The sequence below is a fragment of the Semicossyphus pulcher genome, unplaced genomic scaffold (assembly GCF_022749685.1).
Source record: "Semicossyphus pulcher isolate SPU_LCO1_2020_fin unplaced genomic scaffold, fSemPul1.0.p SCAF_17, whole genome shotgun sequence".
In the NCBI taxonomy this organism is placed as follows: domain Eukaryota; kingdom Metazoa; phylum Chordata; class Actinopteri; order Labriformes; family Labridae; genus Semicossyphus; species Semicossyphus pulcher.
In genome coordinates this window covers 827,071-848,957 of record NW_027211681.1, presented here as the reverse complement: position 1 = coordinate 848,957, position 21,887 = coordinate 827,071, and the positions used below count along the sequence as shown (strand labels likewise).

Sequence of the window (21,887 nt, the reverse complement as noted above, 5' to 3'; positions counted from 1 at the left end):
CTGGGCATTCTGTGGCATTCTGTTCATTTCATTCATTTACCTGCTTCCAGTAGTGGAATGTAACTTAGTTTATTTACTCAAGCAAAGAACAAGTATCTCAAAAATGTAATTCAGAGCAGTGCTTAGCTATTTTTTTTATGCTACTTTATGCTGTAACTATATTTGACAGGGAAATACTGTACTGTATGTTTTGTATGTTTAATTTATCTGAAAGCTCTCGTAACTAATTACTGTTCACAAAAAAAAAAAAGCAAAATAGAAATTAATTCATTAATGATGATGATGATATTTCAGTGTGCGGTACCTCTTTAAAATGTCACCCAACTATTCTGTTGAATACAGCAAGTGACTGTAGTTGCTTGTACATGATTTTTGATAGAAAAGTATATCGTAAATTGGTATCACATTTTCTACTGCGCCTTACTTTGAACAAATACATTTAAAATTTGGGTTATTTATCCGTCAGAAAAGCAAAGAAAAGTTTAGGTAGACAGATATTCTTCTCCGTCCTCTGAATCAGTGTGTGTGTGTAGCAATATAGCAGGCTACAGACCTCATTACTGCCAGTAGTGGCCTTCCTTTAACAAGCTCCTCATCAATACTGCAGTTTTGTATGTGTGTGTGTGCATGTGCATGCATGTGTGTATATGTGCAAATGTATTTGCTTGTGCTCCAGCGTTTCTAGTTCCCTGTGTGTTCCTAAATTTGAATTATTCATCACAAGGCCTGCGTGTGCTTGTATCACTTACCTACCTGCTTGCAAAGGTGTGTATGTGTGTGCGCTTGTGAATGGACACGCAAGTGCGTGTGCGTGTTGTGACCTGACTCTTCTGTGGTCTCTCAGGTTTTCAGCCAGGTAGCCTCTCTCTCTCTCCTTCAGTCTCTTTCTTCTTCTCCACCTTTTCCCCCCACTCGCTCGCCTTCTTCCTGTGATGTTGTCTGCTGTGTGTATATGTGTCCCGTCTTAGACTAATGTGTTCAACTCAGTGTGTGTGAGTGGCCCGGATAGGGTGAGTATGGATGGAGGGGCTTGGATGCCCCTCAGGATTCGCTACATGCCCCGCTGGCACCACACAGGCTCCTACCAGCTTTACCCAGGTGAGGATTCAGCTGGTGCTTTAAATGCTTTTTTCCAACTAATGAAAATGCTGATTTTAGCCACAGAGAACCAGTAAATAAAACATTGTTGTCAAAAGCTTTGATGTTAAGCTTTATTTTAGTCACCAAAATACTTGTAAGGATTGCCAAGTTTAAGAGGAATCAGCTGAACACAAGATGCAAATGGTATAAATATGCTTCTTTAACAACCGGCTGCAGACAGGGGATCAGATGAGTGTACACTGTTTGTACAAAGGCTTGTTCGGCTGCTTTATTTCACCATGTTGTCCCTAGTACGAGTCATGTGAAATGCCTTAGCTCTGCTGTTTCTTTTCCCCCTCAGCATTATAAGATAAAACTGAATTGGATGTTGGTTTCATTAAGAATAAAGAGATGTGTGTTCTCTAAACCAAATTCCAAAACAGGAAATTCATTTTCTGCTCTTCTAATATAGACGCCTAACTTTGCTGACTGAGGTCTGTTGAGCATTTTCATAGTCATATCTCTCTAGGCAGCTGATTCCTTTTGCATGTTCAGCAAAATATACCTTTGGTGAATGTAGATGTCAAAATGTACAAAGTTATCCAGTTGCCCTTACTTCCTCTAAAAACTTTATGTTTCTTATCTTCAGTATGGCTCTACAATAAAAATGTTAAGCAACAAACAAGAATTAACCCTTGAAATGTCGGCCAATCTGGTTCATAAGGACTTTATTTTTGTTCTTTGATCACATTTGATTAACAGGTAGCAAACAACTACACAATTGTCGTCATATTTTCATTAAATTATGCAGCATTCTTATTATTTTTTACCTTTAAATTCTTATTCTTTGATTATTTCTATTTAATTTCCGTAAGAAACTTTGTCTGCCCTATTTTTAAATTCTTATTTATTTAAGATTGTTTCACTTTAATTTTGTGGACTATGCTTGCATTTCAGCATGAAATCCACTTGTTCTGTTTATCTGTTGGTTTGAATGAGTTCTGAAAAACAGAAGAATATCAACAGTTTTTAAAAATGTTATTTGTAAAATGTAAAATGTGGGAATCACAGCAAAAACATTCAGTTGTTGTTTTTCACTAAATTAATATTTATATGTAATGGTGTCTGAGAGTCCTTGTTTATCGCTTTATATTATATGTTATGATAACTGTCTCTGTGATAGACTGGTGATCTATCCAGGATATGTGTTGTGAAAGACTGCAGTCCTGTGACAATGAGCAGGAACACAATGGCTGGAATTATGTTTGTCTGTCATGCACAGCATTGAAACTGAATGAGAGTGAATGAGCTCAACAGTTTGGAAACATTTGAAACATTTGAAAACTGTCAGTGTTACAGCAACAAAATGTGCAAAAGCGATCAGCACACTGGAACTATCCATCAAAAGCCAAGTTTAAAGCAGACAGTACTCTAGCTCTGGGCATCATGCTTGTCTTTCAGTTTATTTGCAGGATCTGCGTCGTCTAGGGCACCTGACTGGTGATGCCTTCCCTCTGGCTGTTCTTGTTATTTTATTTTATCTCAACTGAGCAGCCCACTTTCAGTTCAACAGGCCGGAAGCTCTCCTTTTCTGGTTATTCTCAGTTTTTCTCTGTACCTTTGCAAGTCTGTCTAAACATAAGGAGCAGAGATGTTCTGAGGGCTTCTGGTGCTTGGAATTAAAAAATATATATCAGACATGGAGGTAAACTAAATCATAAAATAAAAGTTAATTGAACAAATGAGTTGAAAAGACTTCTCATAAATGTGTTGGTCAAATCTGGTATCAGATTGTTGATATGGCATGAGTGATGCCATGCCAAGTGTGTAGGGGTGCAAAGTGAAGTGAGTGAGCAACACAACGGAGGGGAAATGTGCTGGTAGAGGAGGTCTCATTTCACCTGCTACTAGTTTGGCATATGACACACTAGAGAATGCTAAATGGACTGTACCACCAAATGATTATATTTCTTTATTGTGCACATAGAGCGAAACATATGGATATGAAAAACTGAGATGCATCAAAGTTATATGTTTTTATTTTATTTAACTGTGGATTAAAGCAAATTGGGACGTATCTATAGATTCTCAACCCTACTAGTGTCACTTCCACCAATAACTTTTTTATGTGTTTATTTGTGTGTATGAACAGAACTTAACAGCGTAGAGCTGCAGGGCTGCAGCAGTGACAACAGTCTAAACAGCAATGCCAGCCTGCCCAGCGTTCAGAGCCACCGACGCCACACTGAGAGGAGAGTTGCCAGCTGGGCTGTGTGCTTTGAGAGACTGCTGCAGGACCCTGTGGGAGTCCGTTACTTCTCGGTACTATTACAGCACATGACTAGTGTTGGCCAGCTCATTCATGGAACAGAAATCCTGTGTTTCATTGCTACTATAAAAAGATCTTTTTCTAATTATGCACAGTGAAAGTCGAAAGCTTAATTAGTTTCTATAAGATTGGTTTTCCACAAGAAAAAAATGGGAGGAATCTTATCAAATGTAAATAGCTGATAGCTGATTGGACTGGAGCTCTTTAGTGACTCAGGTAAAGTTAAAAAAAATTATAAAATCCAGGAAGTCTCGTTAATAAGTGGTGCAGGCAACCGCATCATGAATGCTGTACTGGGTATATTCTATAGACTTTCTGTGTAGAAAAGTTGCAAACAAGTTAAAAGCCTTATTTTAATTGTTGGCTGTGGAATCATTTGATTTGCCATGCCAGGTGGACCATTTCAGATTTAAATATATAGTTTAATTCTTTATTGCCTTTTAATACTGGCTGCAGCATGCCATAGCCTACTGTATTACTGTGAACTCACTTTTGACCTCTGACTTTTAAATTTGATTCTGGTGCTGCAGGAGTTCTTAAAGAAAGAGTTCAGTGAGGAGAATATCCTGTTCTGGCAGGCTTGTGAGTTCTTCAGCCACGTCCCTGAGAATGACAAAAAGCAGGTAATACTCATGCAAGATTTTGTGTGATCACTCACGACTAGCAAATATGAAGGAAAGTTTTATTCAATTGTTTTTTTTCCTTGTCTTCCACAGCTCTCCCAGCGTGCCAGGGAGATCTACAACAGTTTCCTGTCCAGTAAAGCCACAACACCAGTGAACATAGACAGCCAAGCTCAGCTCGCTGACGACATACTCAATGCCCCACGGCCTGACATGTTCAAGGAGCAGCAACTGCAGGTAATGTATAAACCAAACAAACCCATTACCCTATTTATTTCGAACTTAATGTGATTTGTAACAACTTTTGCCAAACAGGAAGTGTTTGCTCTAGTTGTACTCAGATGACACTGACCTCTGACTTTCCACGTGAGAGGCAAGTGGAAAAAGGCTTAACCCATAGGACGAATTTATCAAACTGAAACAGACTCCTATTGAAAATGTAGTTTTCACAACTGGGTGCTCACACAACATAAGGTCAACTATTAATCTCTGCCTGCCGTCTAACATTATGAATGTGAATGCTTTGATAGATGTGCTTGTCGTGAAGGGGGGATGTTGCTGAAAAGCTCTATTGATTTCAACAGCCAGCCTAAGATTTTTAAACTCTGATAAGAGTCACAAGACTAGAAGGGTATCCTCATCATCACCTTCTATATTTTTACACATCAAATATACACACGTGTTTTTCCAATAAAACACTCTTCAAAGCATGAGATAAGATTTTCCAAAATATCCCTGGGCTTGTCAGGATCTCCTGGCGCCACTGACATGAGATTTTGAGTTTCTTTTAAGCCGGGCTGATTATTCCTGTTTCACCCCTCCTAAGAATTGGTGGAGAAATCTGGTCTTGGACCCTGGTTAGGTCTATCTTCAGCCCAGATTATATGGTTACGATCCGGTTGAAAACCTCCTGTACGGTGCCAAGACTGATCAAGGTTGCCATGATAATTTAAAACGTGTTTGATATTGGGGTGCTGGAGGCATACAGTCTGCGATGCACTGATTTCAGGTTCAACTCTCAGTCTACCGATCATTTGGTGCATGCCATCCCCCACGCTCGACGCCACACATTTCCTGTCTCTTCAGATGTCCTATAAATAAAGGAAAACAGCCCAAAAAATTATTCAAATTTGTGATCTGGATTATTTCATCAGTACTTTTAGGTGGTACCTGAATAGCCAATGAGAGAGAAGTCTCCTCAGCTATTTCCTGATCCACCCTTGTTTAACAATCAAGGAGACTGCAGGACTTTTTCATGTTTCAAATGTATTTGATACTACAGATCCTGATATTTATCCTGATATTTTCCTGACTGGTTTAAAAGTTGAATCCACTTAATTTTCACTCTGTTTCCAAAACTTAATCCTGCTAGATTATGCCTCTCTGTTCTAATGTGATCATTATTTAGAAACCCTGTATTTTGGTTTATTCATTACCATATTAATTCAGCCTGCAGTCCTTCAAATCATTCATTCGCCATTTATTGTTCTTTAGTCCTTTGTATTCATTGGTTTTTTCTTTATTTCATGGTGCATTCATTTTGGCTTTTTGGCTCATGAATTTGTTTCATAATTATATCTGAGTGCATCCATTTAGCCCATCCTTATATCTGTAGGTTTAGTAGTTATAAATGTTAAGTCACTGCTATTACTTGTTTGTAGTTAATATAATTTTTTTCCATGGTTTTGTTTACAAGGAATGTTATGTCACTGTTCACAGAATCAATAACTGTGCAACTTTGAGATTGGGACTTCTTTAATTAATTTGGTTAAATTCTGTTATTTAATAAAAATGTTGACGTACTTGATAGCCTGGTAAAGTGAGGTACATCTGCTCCTTCCTCTTAACAAAATAAAATCATTTGCTATGATAATATATTTTTTTAATGAAATATGTTCCACTACATGCAGTATTTTTCAATCTTGTAGTGTTAAGAGAAAACATCTGTAAAGTTTCTCCTAATATACAAGATGCAACCAGACATAGTTAAGGATTTTTGAGCCCAGCTTTACTCATGCATGCGAGCTCAAAAATACACACAAACACTTGCAGTAACACGTGCAGCAATACACAAACCGAGCTCTTCCTTCTTTTGCACTATTCTCTCAACTATTTCTATTCCTTTCGTGTGTATATATATATATATATATATATATATATATAAATGTAAAAGCAGCACTTTTACACAAGACCAAGAGCTAAAAAATTGGTATGTATTTACAGAAATGCCGTTTCCTATAGGATAGATGGCCTTTAGCACTGTTCTGTGGTTGAATGATAGATTTGAGGGCTCTAAGAAAATATCTTATTTTTGGTCCCGGTAGTCATCTGTGATTATGAACAACCTAAGGGGCTCCTTTTTGGAAAATTGACTTTAACTTTAAAGGTGCTTTATGTAACTATGTACTATATGTAAGAAAATCCTCATTCCTAGTGACACGGTTGGTCGCTGAGGGAACAGCAGTCAACTTTCTTGTATGCGCTCGTGCAGAGACTCGCTACATGAACGGGCATCCGGGGTTTTTGCTGAAGACACACGAAACTGAGCATGCTCAATCTCAGAACTCACCGCCTCTGTTTACTTTTCACTGACCAGATGTGTTTATTGTTGTCATGTTGTCCAAAATCGACACTTTTTGTCATAATACCTAAGTTAGCATCATTCTACTTTCAAAGTGTGTAAGCATCAGGGATTTCTTTCAGTCTGTACATCCGATACTATTTGCCATTCTTAATCCTCTCACCATCTTGTTTTCTCCCTTGCTCCTTTCTCTCTCTGTCTTCCTTATTTTTGTTATCCTACCTTCCTTTCTCAGTCCTTTTACCCTGCTTGTTTTTCCGTTCTTGTTTCTTACCTTGAACCTCTCTTTCGCTCTTGTTTTGCCTTTTTCTACCTTCCTTTTTTGGCAGCGTGTTCATTCCTTCCTGCATTTTTTATTGCCCAGGAATGACTTCTTTCCCTCCTTTTCTCTTCTTTAGATCTTCAATCTGATGAAGTTTGACAGCTACACACGGTTTCTTAAATCTCTGCTATACCAGGAGTGTATGCTGGCTGAGGTGGAAGGGAGGCCCCTGCCTGACCCTTACCACATCCCCAGCAGCCCCACCTCCAAACACAGCACCACCGGCTCTGACCGCTCCAACATCTCCACCCCCAAGAAGGTAACACACAACAAACACTTCATCAACACCTTTACCTGGCAATGTCTTGTTACAGTTTTTCCATATTTACATTATTGGGATATACTGAAATATATGAAAATTATGAAAAAGAGAGTTGGGGGACTCTAATATTGCTTATTGAATAATATTATTATTATTATTGGAAGTCACAGTCAGAAACACACCAAAATGAGGGTTTTTCTGTGTACATCTGGGCGTCCTCTGCTCTGTGTCTGCCCTTCTGCATTTATTTGTTTGTTTCTTGTAGGAGGACAAGAAGAGCAAGTCAGGAAGATCTTTAAATGAGGACAGTCGGGATGATTCAGGAGACCGGAAGAAAGGCATGTTCTTCTCCTGGTCCCGCAACAGGAGCTTTGGCAAAGGCCCAAAGAAACGAGAACTTGCCGACTTCAACTACAGTCAGTAATCTTGAGCATTTATTTTCTTAAGAACACAAAATTCCTTCCTCGAACATGAAACAGTTGCATTGCTAGCTCAATAACACAAATCAGCAAACAGTGATTCTTAAAGTCTAAATTCATAATTGAAGGGTTATCTTTATGGATTGCTGAGGCTGGTGGCCATCTGTCTGTCCCATTCTTGTGAATGCCATATCTCAGTAATGCCATTGAACTTCTTCCCTCTGCACTGAGACTCAAGAAAAAAACTGAGCAAATTTTTGTTGTCGAAGGTCAAGATCACTATGATCTCACATACATCCCATTCTTTTTAAAGCTGTCCTCTCTTCCCTTCTGTAATAGCAGCCTAAGAGAAACACTATTTTTCTCAATGGAAAGTAGTTGCTAAAATATTTTTTGTCAATATAGTGATAACTCTCATTTTCACACTGAATATCTTTCATTAAATTGCTATAATATGAAAGTCCTCACTTCATACTGTATAATATAAGTCTTGTGAGGCATGGCTGAATGATGTGTAGGAATACAGCCCCAGGGCAATCATTCTAGTTTATGTTGGTTACAGAGGCTTGTCCCTTTTCTAGACTCTGATAATATCATTGTTGTAGATTTCAGTGGCAGCAATGGTCGCCGTGAATCCCAGGGATCGCTATCTTCAGGAGCCAGTCTGGAGCTGGGGACGTCAGGGTTGGGGAAAAACGAGGTCAGTTTTGAAAGACACATCACATCACACATCACCAGATGAGTTATTTTAGATATTGCAGTAATGGGCACGGAGACATTAATTTCATGATAGTGGTGCTTCATCCATACCCTCTTCCTGCCAATTAATCTGCCTTAAAGTAAGTCAAACTATATGGGGAAAAGGGAATACTGACATATGCTGACAGTTTTTCCTCCTTGCAACCTTCATTTCCATTGTCTCTCTTATTTTTTAAACCAACTCACTATCACCCCCCATCTCTGTTTTCTTTTATCAGGGTGAAGTTTCCCGTGGCGCAGTATCAGTGTCAACAGAGCGTGGAGGGGGCAGCGCCCCCTTGAGGCAGTGTAACATAAGTTTGCCTGATGGCTCATGTTGTTCTGTGCCATTGAGGGCCGGAGTGTCCATCAGGGACTTGCTGCTGGGCATCTGTGAGAAGCTCTGCATCAACCTTGCAGCTATAGACCTCTTCCTGGTCGGAGGGGAGAAGGTACAATACAAGTGGATGTGAGGCTGTCCTAGAAATCTTTATTCAGGGCTTCAAACCTATTATACAATAGTATCAACTAACACTACACTAAATTAAGCAAATGAAATTAAGTTTTGTGGCTTGAAAACAATTCCAGAGCCACTTACCAATATAGGGGGTATGATTTCAACACACAAGAGTTCCAGTGCAAATATCAAAAGAAAAAAGAAGAGTAAACCACTATGGTACTTATGTGCTTATGCAAGTAATTGTTCAATTCACAATTAGATTGGTCATCTCATACTAATAACAAAGACATTAGGAAACATAAATATAATGTAAATGTAAAAATCATGAATTGCTCCTACATTAGTTCTGGGTTGGTCTATACGTATAAAGCACAACAAGCATTTTTTAAGCAGCCATAATCCATATTTTCGTAAATACAATAGGTCAAAAGACAGTGGAGCGAATTCACAAAGAATGGTTTGTGGCCTAAAACTGTCTCCAACCATCCGGGAAAAAAAGTGTGCCTTTGTGCAGGGGTAGGGCCCTGGACAGTCCCTAATTATAATAATAATCTTGAAATATTATTTAAAGGCTATATTAACAGACAGTTTTATTCTTATGCCAAAAAGAGTGGAAATTGTTGTCATGATTACTGGAAAGTCTTGGCATGACACCTTTTGTAATACTTTGCTGCAGTTACCAACTCTCTGTAGACGGATAGTCATTTCACTTCAATCAATCAATCAATCAAATTTTATTTGTATAGCGCCAAATCATAACCAGGGTTATCTCGAGACACTTTACAGAAAGAGCAGGTCTAGACCGACTCTTTGTTAAGTTATTTAAAGAGAGGCCCAACATCAATCCACCATGAGTAGCACTTAGCAATTCGGCACATTGGCAAGGAAAAACTTCCTTTTTACAGGCAGAAACCTCGAGCAGAACCAGACTCATGTTGAACAGCCATCTGCCTCGACTGGATGGGCCGAAAATGGGATAGAAGGAGATGCAGGATAGAGACAGGCAAAGAGAGCAACAACAACATATGTTCTTGTTACCACAACAACATATGTCCTTGTTACATGAACAACAACAGACACATACTTATGGTTACAATGCCAATAATAGTGGTAGACTAGGGTGAAGATTGGCTAAATAAATAAATAAATAAATAAATTAGCGAGAGAAGCAGAGTAATGATAAAGGCTGAGGTAATCGTAATTGTAACAGTTGAAGTCAACAGGTCTACTATTAGCATTAGCAGCAACAATAATGATACTATGGGGAAGGCTGATGTTAGTAGTTGTTGCAGTCGAGCAGGTCCACAGCAGCAGGTGGTCTGCAGCAACGATCCTCAGGAACCTTCAAGACAAGGGAGCACAAGAACTCCCGGGAAGATATGTGGTTAGTAATGTTAATGGGACCAGAAAATACAGAGTTAATGAGCTGCATTAATATGACAGATAGAGAGAGAGAGAGAGTCAGAGAGAGAGGAAGAGAGAGAGAGAGAGAGAGAGAGAGAGAAGCTTGGTGTGTCAGATCCCCCTGGCAGTCTAAACCTATAGCAGCATAACTATGGGCTAGTCCAAGCCTGAGCCAGCCCTAACTATAAGCTTTATCAAAGAGGAAAGTTTTAAGTCTACTCTTAAAAGAAGAGAGGGTGTCTGCCTCCCGGACCTTGACTGGTAGATTGTTCCAGAGGAGGGGGGCCTGGTAATTGAAGGCTCTACCTCCAACACTACTCTTAGAGACTTTAGGTACCACAAGCAGGCCTGCATCCTGGGAGCGCAATGTTCTAGAGGGGTAATATGGCACTATGAGCTCTTTAAGATATGATGGTGCCTGACCATTAAGAGCTTTGTAAGTAAGAAGAAGGATTTTAAATTCTATTCTAGATTTTACAGGAAGCCAGTGCAGAGAGGCTAATACAGGAGAGATGTGCTCTCTCTTCCTAGTTCTTGTTAGGACACGTGCTGCAGCATTTTGTACCAGCTGCAGAGTTTTTAGTGACTTATTAGGGCAGCCTGATAGTAACGAGTTACAATAATCCAACCTGGAAGTAACGAATGCATGGACTAGTTTTTCTGCATCGTTTTGAGACAAGATGTGTCTGATTTTTGCTATGTTGCGAAGATGAAAGAAGGCTGTCCTTGATATTTGTTTTATGTGGGAGATGAAGGACATATCCTGATCAAATAGAACTCCCAGATTCCTAACAGTAGTGCTGGATGCCAGGCTGATGCCATCTAGGGCAGCTATATCATTAGAGAAAGAGTCTCTAAGGTGTTTTGGGCCGAGCACAATAACTTCAGTTTTGTCTGAATTAAGTAGCAGAAAGTTTCTAGTCATCCAGATCTTTATGTCCTTAAGGCATGCTTCTAGTTTAGATAGCTGATTGGTTTCATCTGGCTTCATAGATAAATATAATTGAGTATCATCTGCATAACAATGAAAATTAATGGAGTGTTTCCTCATGATATTACCCAGAGGAAGCATATATAAGGTAAAAAGAATCGGTCCGAGCACAGAACCTTGTGGAACTCCATGACTAACTTTGGTTTGCATAGAGGACACATCATGAACATTAACAAACTGAGATCGATCTGATAGATAAGATTTAAACCAACTTAGTGCAGATCCTGTAATGCCAATTAAATGTTCTAATCTCTGTAACAGGATGTGATGGTCTATCGTGTCGAAAGCGGCACTAAGATCTAACAGGACGAGTACAGAGAGAAGTCCTCTGTCTGAAGCAGTAAGTAGATCATTTGAAACTCGCACAAGGGCTGTCTCAGTGCTATGGTGGACTCTAAATCCTGACTGAAAGTCCTCAAATAAACTGTTGTTATGAAGAAAGTCACATAATTGATTAGCGACTGCTTTCACAAGGATCTTTGAGATAAAAGGAAGGTTAGATATAGGTCTATAGTTAGCTAAGGTGCCTGAATCTAGGGTAGGCTTTTTAAGAAGTGGCTTAATTACAGCTAGTTTAAAAGACTGGGGTACATAGCCCGTCGATAAAGACATATTGATCATATCTAGTAAAGAAGTGCTAATTGAGGGAAAGACTTCCTTAAGCAGCTTGGTTGGAATCGGGTCTAAAAGACAGGTTGATGGTTTAGACGAAGATATCAGAGAATTTAGCTCAGGAAGGTCAATTGGAGAAAAACAGTCAAGGTAAACATCAGGTTTTTGAGCAGTTTCCAAAGATACATCTGCACCAGTTAACGGCCGGAGGTTACAAATTTTGTCTCTTATCTTTAGGATTTTGTCATTAAAGAAGCTCATGAAATCATCACTGCTGAGGCCTATAGGAATACTTGGCTCAGTGGAGCTGTGACTCTCTGTCAGCCTGGCTACAGTGCTGAAAAGGTACCTGGGATTGTTTTTATGTTCTTCTATGAGGGAGGAGTAGTAGACACCTCGAGCATGCCGTAGGGCCTTCCTGTATTTATTAAGACTATTTTGCCAGAGTAAACGAGACTCTTCTGTTTTGGTGGATCACCACATTCTTTCAAATTTACGCGACATTTGCTTCAAGTTACGAGTTTCTGAGTCATACCATGGAGCTAGCCTCTGTCGTTTAATAATCTTCTTTTTTAAGGGGGCAATCGAGTCTAGAGTACTTCTCAGCAAACCTGCAGTACTATCAACAAACTGATCAAGCTGAGAGGGACTAACATTAGCATAAGAGCTTTCTGTAGTAAACAGATGTGGTAAAGAATTAAAAGCAGCTGGAATTGTTTCCTTAAATTTAGCTACAGTCCTATCAGACAAACATCTTGTGAGTACATTTTTGTTAACTGGAGAGTAGTCGGTTAATAGGACATCGAATGTTACTAAATAGTGATCTGATAAAAGAGGATTTTGTGGGAAGACAATTAAGTTTTCGGTTTCAAGGCCATAAGCTAGAACAAGGTCGAGGGTGTGGTTAAAGCGGTGAGTAGGCTGGTTTACACTTTGAGTGAAACCAATAGAGTCCAAAAGGGACATAAATGCCATGCTAAGACTATCATTATCAACATCTACATGAATATTGAAGTCCCCTACAATAATTATTTTATCTGAACTCAGGACTAAATCTGATAAAAACTCTGAGAATTCAGTTAGAAAATCAGAGTATGCGCCAGGAGGGCGGTATACTATCACAAATAAAACAGGCTGTAAAGTTTTCCAAGCTGGGTGTGAAAAACTCAGAACAAGGCTTTCAAAAGAGCTGAAACTAAGTTTTGGTCAAGGGTTGATTAGAAGACTAGAACTGAAAATAGCTGCCACTCCACCACCTCGACCAGTGTCTCGAGGAGTATGAGTATTAAGATGACTGGGAGGAGTGGATTCATTTAAGCTGACATATTCTTCCTGACACAGCCAAGTCTCAGTTAAAGAGAGTAAATCAATATGATAATCTGATATCAGATCGTTCACTAATAGAGCTTTAGATGACAGGGATCTGATATTTAACAGACCACATTTAATTCTCATATTTTTTGGCATAACTTTGGTTGTTGTTTTAATTTTTATTAAATTTTTTTGATTTACTCCTTTTTTATTTGAGTTTGAATTAACTGTAATAAAAGGCCTGGGTTGGGGGGCAGACACAGTCTCTATAACATTAACATTGTGGCTGGGAAACTGCTCACAGGGAAGCTCAGAGGAGTGTGTAGGACTACAGGTCTCAACTCTGGTTTGTCAGGTTTTACGACTAACAAACTTAGCCATATTACGAGACAAAAGAGCTGCACCATCCAAAGTGGGATGAATGCCGTCTCTTCCGATAAGACCAGGCTTTCCCCAGAATGTCTGCCAGTTATCTATGAAGCCCACATCGTTTGCTGGGCACCACCTCGACAGCCAGCGGTTGAATGATGACATGCGGCTATACATGTCATCACTCGTCAGATTGGGCAGGGGTCCAGAGAAAACTACGGAGTCCGACATTGTCTTTGCAAATGCACACACCGACTCAACATTAATTTTAGTGACTTCCGATTGACGTAACCGGGAGTCATTAACGCCGACATGAATTACAATCTTATCAAATTTACGATTATCCTTTGTCAGCAGTTTTAAATTTGACTCGATGTCGCCCGCTCTGGCCCCAGGAATACATTTCACTATGGCCGCTGGCTTCGCTAACTTCACGTTTCTGACTATGGAGCTGCCAATAACCAGAGTTGGTTTCTCAGCGGGTGTGTCGCTGAGTGGGGAAAACTTGTTCGAAACGTGAAGTGGTTGGTGGTGAACCGTGTGCTTCGTCTTGCGGCTATGCTTCCCTCTGAGAGTAACCCAGCCACTGCATCCCGGCTGCTCGGGAGTTGCCGGGGGAGAAGGTACGCTAGGTCGGCCCGCACCGGCTACTGGCCCTGGGGGCTTGCTGCTGATTACAGCAGCTAGCGATGCTTGGTTTTCCAAGGTGCGGAGCCGCGTCTCTAATTCCGTGATCCTCGCCTCCATAGCTCCAAAAATACTACATTTCATACAAGTACCCTTATCCGTAAAGGAGGTCGAGGTAGAGCTAAACATCTGACACACCGAACAGGGCAGATCAGGAGAGCAGGAGGGAGAAGGAGAAGACATTTCAATTGATTAAGCTAGCTGCTAAGCTAACGGCTAAGCGAGTATAAAGTTAAGGGTTTAGCAGATATGACGCTAATGCAACAACGAGAGTGCTTGATGAAAACTAGTGTCTGTTAAAGTACACAGCAGCTGAATAACCACAGTGATGATAACTACAGCAGATTAATCGATTTAGCTTGAGCTCTAGCAGCAGCTACAAACAGCACAGAACAACACAGTAGCAGCGAGAAAACAGGAAATGACGCAATGACGCAATACGCTCACCTGACGCAATACGCTCCCTGACAAGACACATCAGAGGGACTCGTGCCCCAGGGATTGCGGTCCACTTTAACCCTGTGTGGCTGTTAGCACTGCTGTCTGTGAACTGGAAATTTTTGGCAATGAAAATCATTTGCAGAAAAAGGGAGCAATTTTAATTGTATGTATATTGACTGATTTGAAAAATTATACAAAGAGCACTGGAATACGGGGCGCTGGTTTGGCTCATTTGGTAGAGCAGACGCCCAATGTCTAGAGGCTACAGTCCTCGACGCACTGATCACAGGTTCGATTACTGGTCTGCCGATCTGCCGATTTGGTGCATGTCTTCCCCTACTCTCTACTCGCCACATTTCCTGTCTCTCTTCAGCTGTCCTATACAATAAAGGCAACATGCCAAAAAAAAAAAAAAGAGCACCGGAACACCAAAACAATATTTGCTTTGCAGCACAATGTAGGGGGCATTAACCCTTTGTGTAAGCTTTGTTTGAAAAATACACTTCTTGTCTCATTTGTGCAGGATTACCAGCCGCTGAGTTCTGTTGCAATGATGAATCAACAGAAAACATTTTTTTGGTCAAGTCTTGACGCTCAAACAGGCAATAGTTTGATGTTATGCCTTAACATTCTTAAAATAAAATTCACAAATATAATATGTTAAACAAGTTTGACTTTCAGCATCTTGGAGTTCTGCTGGCTGCTCAAAAATAAATGCCGTTTTATAAATGATGATTACAACTACGCAATAAGATACATTTCATATCTGTCAGGGGATCAATGAGCAGTAGTTGTTGCAGCTTTATTTATAGGTTTTTTTAACAGTCAGTAATTACACTTTAGAGTTGGGCAACAAGCAAGTCAACTATAATGATGATTACTGTCTTTTTTTGTGTGTCTCTCTTATTTTGCTCTCAGCCTCTTGTTCTGGACCAAGACTGTATGACATTGTGCTCTCGGGACCTCCGACTAGAAAAACGCACTCTCTTCAGGTATAGCTATATGCAATATTCAGTTTTGAAACCAATACTAGGACTAAAACTAAGAGAAAATGCTGGTCAAACTACCCTCTTTCTCCTTTTCCAGACTCGACTTGGTTCCCATTAACCGTTCGGTGGGTCTGAAAGCAAAGCCTACCAAGCCAGTGACTGAGGTCCTCAGGCCTGTGGTGGCCAAGTATGGCCTGCACCTCTCTGACTTGGTGGCACGCATTGTAAGCAGCATTGTAATTGTGTCTGCCTGTAGACAAACCGGCACTACATGTGATAATGTCAAACTTATATTGTGTTTCTGTGTGATGCAGAGTGGGGAGATGGAACCATTAGATCTAGGTCTTCCTATATCCAACCTAGATGGGCTGCGAGTAGTATTAGATATCGCAGAACACACTCCTGGAAAAGGTAGGGAACACACAAAGGCTGTATTTCAAATATTGTCATTTTTGCGTATTTTTTTTTATGTATCTCTACATGTGCTCCCTCTCCTTTATGTAGACAAACAGAAAGTAACTCCCTCTAAGAGCCACGTCCCTGCCTCAACAAGCAGAAACCAATCAACAACAGTAAGATCTCCTCCAACTTCTTTTCTCATTTTTGTCTTGCACTGGAATGTTCCATAACACACTGAATGTCCCCACTTCCTGTTGATGATGTCACGCTACTAAGTGTCCCTCCCTATCTTCAATCTCCCATGTCTGTTTGCAACGTGTAAAAAATGTGCAAAAAATCTACGCAGGTATATGATGTGTGTCTCTGGCAGCATCCTGGCTGTTTGTGACTGTCTTTATGTGCACTGTTCATGTGGGGCTAAAAGCCTCAACAAACACTTAAGGTTCTTGATGTTTCGTTATTATGGTCTGCCTGTGGCCAAATGCTTCATCATCTTTTCACTCCGGTTTGCTGGTTCTCTTTCTTCTGTAACAAACACATTGGCCAGAGGATAGTACCCCAGCCTCACAAGGCATTTGCTGGATCTTTGAACTTCAAAAACTCCCTGTGCACCTGGAAGGGACTTAGTTGGCGGTGGCAGGAGCACTGTAGATCGCTGTCCGGGTTTTCCTGATTTAGTGGTGTTTAACCTGATTGAAGTCCATCTGTTACTGAATTCCCACTTCAAGGGCAAAAGTGTGGCTTTAATTAGTAGGAAAGTTGGTCCCTCTGGTGTTGTGGTGTGTTTAACTGTTACTGTACATGTTGGCAGTGCCTAGTATATACAGTGTTGGACGTCTTGGTTATTCCCATTTTACAATGTGTGACCCTCCTCATAGTCAGTAGCACTAGTCTCCATGTGTTGTCATTACTTTTGCCCATACTCACACCATGAAGACTCACCAGGGCTCTAATGCCCCGCTCGTTCTCCTTGTGGCCCTCAGGGTGAGGACAGGCCGTCAGGGAAAGCCAGTTCAGCCCGCCCCCATGGGGAAATTGACAAGGCTGGGCCCAACCCTGACACAAGCAGCCAGCCCTTACCCAGCCACTCTGTCTCTCTCCATAAGGCTCCGGAGAAAAGAAAGCAGAAAAAGATTAATATAGACGAAGCTGAAGGTAACAACTATACGACCTGCCTCTCTCTTTTGTTTCTGTATCTTTGTTGCTGTGATCACACTAACCCTTTGCCTGTCTGCTGTTTTGCAGCAGCATCCAATGCTTTCAAAGCTAGCTAGCTACATGTAGCTGCTCACACTGAATGTAGCTTTGACTTGTTTTACTAATTAATACACACCCTCTTCTGCATGTTTTCTGACTACAAAGAATGTGTTTGACTGTTATAAAATGTTCTTTCGTGTGATTATTCATGAGTTTGCTTGTGTGTGTTGTGTGGACACATGCAAACACCTTTGTGTGTGCTTGTGTGTGTCTCTACACATGTTCTGTTTGTTGTTTTTGCGTGTGTTTCTGCAGAGTTCTTCAACCTCATATCCAAAGCTCAGAGCAACCGAGCAGACGACCAGCGAGGCCTGCTAAACAAAAGTGACCTGCAGCTCCCAGACTTTCTGCGCCTGTCGCCAGTGACAACCAACCAGGCTGGCCCTCCTCCCTATGACTCCGAGCCCAGTTGCTCCACCCCATATTCCCGCAACCCCAACAATGGCAGCTTCCCTAGTAGCGGTCGCTGGGGCAACAAGGCAAACACCAATGGCAGGGGAGGAGGAGGCAGCACCCAGTTGCTCACTGCAAGCCATCAGTCCCAGAGCTTGGACTCTGCGCTCGGCACTGAGAGTGGAGGGGGGAGGAAAACCAGGCCACCTCCTCCATTTCCTGGCACTATCTCCCCCATCCATCCGTCCCAGGGAGTCCAGTGTGGTCTCCTCCAGGACCCTGTCAGGGGGGAATCAGTCCAGATGCTGGAGGAGGATGCCCTGTCTGATCTAACTCTTGTTGGAGAGGGGGACATTAACTGCCTCAGCCTCAACTACGTCACTCCCTCAGCCCTACAGTGCAACCCCCACCCTCGACCCCAACAAGAAGCGCAGGATGGTCAGCCTAGCTCAGGTACTTCCCCCGTGTGAAATCTTGAAACTTTTGACCCAGTCAAGTCAGCCCAGAGTTCCTTGTTAGTTTGCGGCCCAGAATGCATCCAGCTCTCCTCCCTTAACTGTATAAACCATTTTCAGCTATCTAAGTAAAATGATGAAACATTTAAATCAGATTAGTGTAGATACAGTGGGAAATGTCTGAAACTTAGCTGGATTATTCATTATTTGATAGAGAGATAATTGCACTACTGTAAGTCAACAACACCCTTAAGAAAAAATAAGTCAGGCACATGAAGAGAGGAAAGATTGATGCATTATGCAGGGACAGGTCTTGTCCTTTGTGTTTTCTTGCATGGTGTGTATCTGTGTGAACCTTTGAACGATTTGCTGTGGATTTCCTTCAGGTGACTTAAGCTTGAGGATGAGCACAAGATAAATATGACGCGTGTCACCACCTCCTCACCCCCAGTGTACAGAATCTAAAAATGCACTTTAGCAAATTACAAACACAATTAATATTACAAACTTATTTGATTAGTCACATTTTGAAGAATAATTTCCTCCCTGCTTTATTGTTATTTCAACTGTTCATATTCCAGTTTCTTTATTAAGCTGCTGTAGGACAGGTGAACAATTTTCTAGTAATCACTAAAGCCCTAAATCCACTATTGGTTGACCAAGTAATGCATTATTTCAAAACTCATTACATGCTTTTTATCACACTGCATTTCAGCATGCTGAACGTATGCTCAGCTAGACACACACATTTGCTCAGCTGTTTATCGACTCGAGCACAGTATATTCTGTGTTTCCAACACTATTCTCTCCCCTCCCCTCAGGCATTTCTCGTGTCATGATGACAGATTATGGTGAGAGAGTGTACATGTAACCAACTCTCGGACCAAATGATTCCGAAACCTCTGCACTGAGCAGTTTTCTTCTTTGCACTTGCAAAGCAGCATCTGTTTTTTCCTCCCCATCAACAGTCTCACAAATCAGCAGTGTTTCAAACTGTCTTTTCTTCGGATTTTAGCTGGAAGTTTTAGACTAACAAGTCAAATGGTTTCACTCTTTAAAGCTTTTACTCTTAGTTTATCCTGTAATTTATCCCAACCTCCTTTTCACTTTTAAGATCCGTCAGTTAAAAGTATTAATTTGTATATAGTCATCTTTGTGAAACGCAGTGCTGCAGTAATTGTTCAAATGCAATGCAGACATACTGTTTTCTTCAGTTGTGTCATAATAGGAATCAATTCTCATCTGTTCTGTTCAGTTGACTTTTCTGTCTGTAAATAGATCAAATAAATGTTTAAAAGTTGAACTCTCTCTGTAGAGCCTCATGTGAGTGGCCTCATTTCTTTTCTTAGACTTTCAATAATGTCTGTATCATCTGTTTCTCCTCACTTCATTTGTCATGAGTGTGTGTTTCTAACTGTTCTCAGCTCCTCTGCTGATTTTGTTTCTGTGTTTACAACTTGTGTTTTTATCAAAGGTGAAAGTATTTATAATTATCTTCATATCCATATTTCAAACCAAATATCGTCATTGGAATAACTGTACATCAGTATTTCATATTTCTGCTATAGTTTATACTGTTCTTCCACTACAGTTCAGGGAAATATGTACATTTTACTCAACTAATTTATTAGACAGCGATAGTTTTTAGTCACTCTAGTTACAGATCTTACAAAAAAAGAAATTGTTTTATACAATCTAATGAAGTGTTACAGATACAATTGCACAACAGTGCTTCAAATCACACTAAAACTAAATTATAATATTATCCTTTAACATAATGTTTCTGCTGCATAATGTGCTCTTTTACTTTTAAAACTTAATATTTAAAGTATTATTATTATTATTATTATCATTATTATTATAATTATTTTATAATTGTATTTCAGCTATTTAGGTTAAGGATCTAAATAATTCTTCCACTAAAATTGGCATAAACTAAAGTTATTAATCGATCATCTTAATCAGATTTCCTTATTTGTCAACAGCTAGTTGGAATCTTTTTTTAAAGCCTCTTTCCTGTTTATCTTACTTGATATTCCTGTCTTCTCTCTGTTGCCTCTCCTTCTCTCTCTATGTGTGTTTGTGTTTTCTGCAGGACAGGACTTTTGTTTCAGGGTACAAAGGCTTTTGGGGGGAACTGGGCTATCAGCTATGCATGGGTTCCCTGCTCAATGCCTTGTTAGGCAAGCTTTGTCATGCATGGCCCTTTCGTAGCCAACAAACAAAACTAGGTTCTGTTTCCTACTCTTCCTCTCACGCGCACACACATGCACGCACACAAACACACATATATTCATATCCCCTTCACACACACATCGTTGCGCTCATGAAGAAACAGAAGATCTACATCTGTGTGTAGCTTTTCCATCACATGATTGTGTTATTCTGTAGCTGTTTTCATTTGACTGAATCTCCACAGTTTTTTGTTGTGTTTCTGTTTCCTCTGGGACTCACATGTGACAGCAGCACCCAAAAATTTATTTAAGTGTAAAACAAATCTCTGCTGAGACAGATAGTGAGATAAAATATTTATATATGTTCCACAGTTTGCTGTGATGAATGAGTCTGTGGGATCTTTTAATTGTTCACAAGAAAACTAAATGGCAGTGAAAAATAGATAAGGAAGGGGAAAAAAATCTTTATCTGTGAGGACAGCTGATAATCAAGTGTCTCATATTCAACTTTCTGCTTAAATTTAAAAAAGAGCTTAATTTGCGGTTGAAAATTATTATTTAAATATTAAGGAAGTGCTTTGTTTTCCATATGATGAGCCAATATTTGGGCGTTATCATTGTTGCAGTAATTGTATGGGAAAACCTTGTTTACAGAATCTGTTACACAGTCTTGGCCCAATGTTTCAATTTACTGGCTCTTGCTGGGGCCTTTGACTCATTTCAAAAAAATAATTAGTGCATTAGCACAATTTAGCTTTTCATCTCAAATGACCCCATCTGCTGGTGAGAGAAAGCATTAAAATGCTGGACATATAGAGGAAAAGGGAGAGAAAGCGAGGGAAGGAAAACATTTTCTTTGCTAAGACTCACTGAGGGAACCATTTATACTGAATTTAGTATTGAACTTATTAACTGACATGAACTTAATTTACTTATAGGTGATTTAGTAACATTTAACATTATTTTAATAATTCCATGTTCATTTGAAATAATTAAAACATTTAAACTGCTGTGCATTATGTCAATGTCTGTGCTAACGCAATTGTGTCACATGTACAAATAGAGGAGTAAGGGAGATCAATAAAGAGCAACTGCAGGAGTGTTGTAATCTGGCAATAATTTTAAACACCTAGAGTGTCAAGGGTTTTCTTTTTTCCTCTTCTCTTATATGGCTAATTATGACATCCATTCATCAACAGAGGAATACTCTTGTAAGCAGTTACTTGCAGTTGAGTAATTTACTGTCGAGTTGAATAATATTGGGCTGGGGGGGCTGGATCCAGGGTACACCCTGGACTGGTCGCCAGTCAATCACAGGGATGACACAGAGACAGACAACCTTTCATGTTCACATTCACACCTACGGGCAATTTACAGTCACCAATGAACCTAACAAGCATGTCTTTGGACTGTGGGAGGAAACCGGAGTAGCCGGAGGGAACCCATGAATGCATGGGCGAACATGCAAAACACAGGAAGGCCCACTTTGTCAGAACCGGGGTTTGAAGGAACCTTCTAGCTGTGAGGCAACAGCACTAACCACTGCACCACCGAGCAGCCTGTTTGCCCACTCAATACAGATAAAGACCTA

The 21,887-nt window shown here is 40.3% G+C and overlaps 1 protein-coding gene across 2 annotated transcripts in view; it reads left to right on the top strand.

Moving 5' to 3' along the window:
- Nucleotides 1-19,396, top strand: part of rgs12b (regulator of G protein signaling 12b) — a 46,229-nt gene extending 26,833 nt beyond the window's left edge. The window contains exons 6-18 of one of the 2 annotated variants that reach the window (XM_069665383.1): nt 3,233-3,402; nt 3,940-4,032; nt 4,126-4,269; nt 7,012-7,194; nt 7,463-7,613; nt 8,222-8,316; nt 8,594-8,806; nt 15,548-15,621; nt 15,716-15,842; nt 15,933-16,029; nt 16,123-16,190; nt 17,001-17,172; nt 17,530-19,396. In XM_069665383.1, coding sequence (XP_069521484.1) covers nt 3,233-3,402; nt 3,940-4,032; nt 4,126-4,269; nt 7,012-7,194; nt 7,463-7,613; nt 8,222-8,316; nt 8,594-8,806; nt 15,548-15,621; nt 15,716-15,842; nt 15,933-16,029; nt 16,123-16,190; nt 17,001-17,172; nt 17,530-18,137 — 2,195 coding nt within the window. In that variant the 3' untranslated portion in view covers nt 18,138-19,396. The remainder of the gene's footprint in view (nt 1-3,232; nt 3,403-3,939; nt 4,033-4,125; nt 4,270-7,011; nt 7,195-7,462; nt 7,614-8,221; nt 8,317-8,593; nt 8,807-15,547; nt 15,622-15,715; nt 15,843-15,932; nt 16,030-16,122; nt 16,191-17,000; nt 17,173-17,529) is intronic. The other variant, XM_069665384.1, reaches the window with a different exon arrangement.
- Nucleotides 19,397-21,887: the final 2,491 nt, after the last annotated feature.